General features: G+C 57.0%; 1 protein-coding gene across 1 annotated transcript in view; it reads left to right on the plus strand.

The window, feature by feature from the left end:
* Positions 1-5,134, plus strand: part of CUX2 (cut-like homeobox 2) — a 128,225-nt gene that overhangs the window by 115,624 nt on the left and 7,467 nt on the right. The window contains exons 23-25 of the mRNA XM_006894721.1: positions 784-1,032; positions 2,574-2,762; positions 4,673-4,946. Of these exons, the coding sequence (XP_006894783.1) occupies positions 784-1,032; positions 2,574-2,762; positions 4,673-4,946 (712 nt within the window). The remainder of the gene's footprint in view (positions 1-783; positions 1,033-2,573; positions 2,763-4,672; positions 4,947-5,134) is intronic.

Genomic DNA, 5,134 nt, shown 5'->3' on the forward strand with positions numbered 1-5,134 from the left:
TCTTTCTGATAGTTTGTTAGCAGTGGTTGATACAGTGAATCGTCAGCTCTTTCTGATAGTTTGTTAGCAGTGGTTGATACAGTGAATCGTCAGCTGAGGCGTCAGTGCAGGCTGGGGCAGGAAGGACCAGAAGCAGCTGTGCCCCAGCAGACCTTCAGTCTCTTTCCAGGGGAGCAGAGCCTTTCCTACAAGGTGCTGTGATGCTGAGACTACACTGCTAGCAGCTGTGCTTTGACCCAGCACCTCTCCGAGATCATCGGGGTCCTGGTCAGCCTTCTTTCACCCCAGACCTCTGCAAAGCATGCAGAACTCTGTCTCCCTTTGTCCAGGGCCTGTGGATAAGAGAACAGGGTTGACATAAGCAAACCTGAGTTTAAGGCCTGGTTTTGCCCCTTGCTAGTATGTAGCAGTAGATGCAGTGCCTGTCATTGCTGAGCCTCTGTTTCCTTATCTGATTTGGGATGGTATGAGGGTGGTAGGAAGGTCATCTGAAATCATGGGCATAAAGCATCACCGGGCACATGGTAACCATCGGTTGCCAAGTCTTTCCATGCATGGTGGCCGCCGTGAGGGTGGAGCGGTTCTTCAGAGGTCCAGAGCCAGCCTTCCACACGTGGTTCCTGTCTCTGATCCTGTGTGACTAGGAGGTCCTGGGAGCCCCCAGAGCTCAGGTCCTGCCACCCTGCAGGGGGCTGCACTGTCCGCTGTGGTGCTTTCAGACACACCTGCACACCTGTTCTGTGTGTGTCCCTATCGAACCACCTTCTTTCTCTGTGTCCACAGCCAGTCCCCTCGAGCCGAGGTCCTCGCCCTCCCCACCCCCTAGCCCCACGGAGCCCGAGAAGAGCTCCCAGGAGCCCTTGAGCCAATCGCTGGAGAGCTGCAAGGAGAACCAGCAGCCAGAGGGCCGCTCAGGAAAGGTGTATGGCCAGGCTGTGGGCGGCATCCAAGAGATCGTGGCCATGTCCCCAGAGCTGGACACGTACTCCATCACCAAGAGGGTCAAGGAAGTCCTCACAGACAACAACCTAGGTATGGACCGGGCCGTCAGCGTGCCACCTCCCACCGCGCTGTCTCCTGGTCACCTTGAGAAGGAGTCTGGAGAGGACTCAGAGTCCCGGCGCCCAGCCTCTGGGACCCTCAGTGAGGTGTGAATCTGGCCTGGACACAGGTTGGACACAGGTCTGAGAGAATTCTTAACATGAGGCTCCCGGCTGGAGAGTCCTGGTCACAGTGCAGTGTAACCCTTAATGGAGCAGAGATTCCTGCCCTCTCTGGAGACTTAGATGCAGGCTGGCTCTCCTCAGAACAGATGCCATGCCAACCCCAACTTCTCATTAGAACTCTTACTATTGTAAATACTATTACAAACAAGACACGCGTTCATTGTTTAAAAGCAGAAGTAAACAAATCCTCTCACCATCTCTCACTTTCACTCCACAGTTTTTAACTAGCTTTGATGCTTTCTAAACACATGCAAAAAATATACATACATTCACAGCGGTTTTTTTCTCCTTAATAAGTGGAAAGGAACCTGGTAGAGCAGTGGCTAAGCTCTCAGTTGCTTACCCAAAAGGTCAGCAGTTCAAACCCCCTATCTGCTCAGAGGTGCAATAGTCTGCTATTGTGAAGACACCTTGGAAAACCAGGGGAGCCTTTCTATACCGTCCTGTAGGGTCACCATGGGTCAGGTCCACTCAGGGCCTGCGTGTCCTGCAGGGTCACCGTGGGTCAGGGTCCACTCAGGGCCTGTGTGTCCTGCAGGGTCACCGTGGGTCAGGGTCCACTCAGGGCCAGGTGTGTCCTGCAGGGTCACCGTGTGTCAGGGTCCACTCTGCGGCCATACGTGTCATTTCGGGCTGGTCTGTAAGTGACCATGCACCCAAAGGCTGCTGCACCTTCCCTTTTGAAAATTAGCTGGCTTGTGCAGACACCCTCCTAGTGGGATGGGTCCACCCTTCTTGCGCTGTTACTGTAGGCCGTGCACACGTCACAGCTCTGCCGGCCGTTGGGCACACAGGCTGCTTTCAGTCCCCTGTCCTTCTGATGTGCGTCCCGTCTCCCCTTGTGCCCTTGGCTGGCCACATTCAACTGTGGGAGAAATTCCAGTGATTGAATCAAAGGCCACGCACATCCTAAACTGTCGTAGAATCTGCTTACCCGCTAATATGGAGAGACAGATTCAGACCCAAGGACCCTTCACAACCATTTCTGGGTTCCCCTAGGAGTGGGCTGTGAGCCCTGGTCCTAACACACCTGATTGGTAACCAAAAGGCTGGCAGTTCAGATCCACCAGCCTCTTGGGAAGGAGGAAGCAGTCTCCTTCCACAGATACTTAGAGCCTCAGCAAGCCAGTGGAGGGCTCTGTGGGGCAGAGCCACCTGGCTGCAGTGAGAATAGGGCAGGCCCCCAAGGGCCAGGGCCCCCTAAATAGAAAATGTGCTTTTTCTGGTAGTGGGCTGACCGGCCCCCAAAGACCCCCTTCAGCTGCACAAAGGTTGGAGGTCCACCAACCTGTCCTGGGCGGCCTCTGCCCCCAGCCCTGCTCACCAGCCCTCCTCACCTGTCCCCAGGGCAGCGGCTCTTCGGGGAGAGTATCTTGGGCCTGACCCAGGGCTCCGTGTCTGACCTGCTGTCCCGGCCTAAACCCTGGCACAAGCTGAGCCTGAAGGGGCGGGAGCCCTTCGTCCGCATGCAGCTGTGGCTCAGTGACCCCCACAACGTGGAGAAGCTGCGGGACATGAAGAAGCTGGAAAAGAAAGGTGAGGCCTGGCAGGGGCGGGGCTCCAGGCTTCCCCGCGCAGTCAGTAAACCAGTAAACCCAGTGGTCAGCCTGACATTAGTCCACAAGAAACCGCCATCCCACAGAACGCTGACACTGAAAACAAGGTTTTCTGTTGTTGGGTGCCGTCGAGTGTGATTCGTGGGGACCCTATAAAAACTGTTCCGACCCCGGCCTGTCTTGTGCCACCCTCAGTCCCTGACCCACTCAGGCCCATTGCCGGTGTCTACCAGCTCTCCATAAGCTCGGAGCTTTGGTGGCCTAGTGGGAAGGATTTGTGCAGACAAACCAAAGCTACCCCGTATGAAGCTCTGGTGGCCTAGTAGTAAGAAACTGTGCTGCAATCCCAATGACACATGGTTTGAATCCCCCAGATGCTCCTCTGGAGAAGGAGAGACAGTCTCCTCCTGTGCCAGTCGGATCTGATTTGACGGTACACAACACAAAAAGGGGACAAAACCAGCCACCCAAACCCCCAAAGCTACCTCGTTTGACCCCCACCAAGTGCGCTCCAGTTCAGTTGACTGCCCATGAAAACCCGCTGGAGGGTCAGCTGTGAGTTGGTTCCAGTTCAGTGAGTCACCATGACAACTGTCAGTCCCGGGAACATCTCAGCACCGTCTCCCTCAGCCTCCTTTCACCCACACGCAGCTGCTCCAAAGGCGTCTGCCGCTCCCAGCTCCCCCAGACCGCCTCTCCTCGTCCCTCTTCTCTGCCTGAGCTCTGTTGCATGGCTCACTCCTTGCCCCTCAGCACAAGCCCACAGGAACCGAGAGGCGGCAGCTCTCCCTTTCATGTGCTTGAGCCAGGGGGTTGCAGGGCCTTCTGTTGTCCAGAGCCCCAGCACTGGTGAAACAGGACGTATGAAGCACGCTGTGTGCCCAGCCCACGGCAGGGGGGTCAGCGTTCCCCAGAAAAGCCTCAGGGTCTGGCTGGAAGAGCAGACACGGGGCCTGAGGAGTTGGCAGCTGTGCCAGGGCAGTTGATGGCGAGGGCCAGGGTATGGTCAAGACTTGAGGAGCAGCATGCAGCAGGGCCAGGGCTGTGTCCTAAGACAACTCTGTAGCTGACAACTTGGCCTGCTGCTTCCCAGCTGTGTGACCTTGAGAGAGTTACTGCCCCTTGCTGTGCCTCAGTCTCCTTTCTCTTGAAAGTGTCAGTAGTACCTACCTGAGGATACCACCGTGGGTGTTAGATGAGATGCTGGGACTTTGTTTATTCAATTCCAGAGCACCTTTATTTCACGTTTCGGTGACATCTTAAGGTAGCGGCTTCATTTAAACTGGTATTTTTCCATTTCCTCCCAAAGGCTGTTCTGGAATTCAGTGGCACTTCTGATGATCTAAAATGCCAGAGCAGCACCCATTTTTCCAGTATTTCTTGTGTAAGGGAGCTCTGGTGGCCTAACTGGTCAGGAGCTGAGCTGCTAACCCAAAGGCAGGTAGTTCAAATCCACCAGCTGTTCTGCAGGGGCACGACGGGCAGTTTTCTCCCATGTGATTTCCAGGCCAAGGACCTGCTGACGGGGCCAGCTGCAGCAGTCCTGGCTGGACCACGGAGTTCATCCTTCTCAGTGTGCGTGAGGGAGGCGCCCTGCCCGGCCCTCTCCACATGCTCAGGTGCTGAGCACCAGGCCTCTGAGGCAGCCCCAGCTGCCTGGACCAGCGTGGACAGGGCAGGTCTCTCAGCAGTGGGCTCAGGAAGGCCGGGAACAAACTAAGAAACAAGAAAAGGCAGAAAGGGGCAACTGAGATGGGCGTTTGGGCCCAGATTTGGCGCTCTGGAAGGGTCTGACACTTCCCTGGGGCTCCTTCCTCCCTCTGGGACGGGGCGTCCCCAGGCCTCTGGCCAGGCAGCCCCTCTCAGGCCATCCCCCCTCCCCTGTTCCAGCCTATCTGAAGCGCAGGTACGGCCTCATCAGCACCGGTTCCGACAGTGAGTCTCCAGCCACGCGCTCCGAGTGCCCTAGCCCCTGCCTGCAGCCCCAGGACCTGAGCCTCCTACAGATCAAGAAGCCCCGCGTGGTGCTGGCCCCCGAGGAGAAGGAGGCGCTGAGGAAGGCCTACCAGCTAGAGCCCTACCCCTCCCAGCAGACCATTGAGCTCCTGGCCTACCAGCTCAATCTCAAGACCAATACTGTCATCAACTGGTTCCACAACTACAGGTAAAACCTGGGGGCCGGCCCTCTGCCCCATCCTGGGGCCAGGAGGGTCCCATCTGCAGGGACCCCCATTCCCCATCCCAGGGCCTGCAGGGACCCCCATCCTCCATCCCAGGGCCTGCAGGGAACCTCATCCCCCATCCTCCATCCCAGGGCCTGCAGGGAACCTCATCCCCCATCCTCCATCCCAG

Source organism: Elephantulus edwardii, unplaced genomic scaffold, assembly GCF_000299155.1.
Source record: "Elephantulus edwardii isolate Elephantulus edwardi_28Jun2011 unplaced genomic scaffold, EleEdw1.0 scaffold00148, whole genome shotgun sequence".
Taxonomy (NCBI): Eukaryota; Metazoa; Chordata; class Mammalia; order Macroscelidea; family Macroscelididae; genus Elephantulus; species Elephantulus edwardii.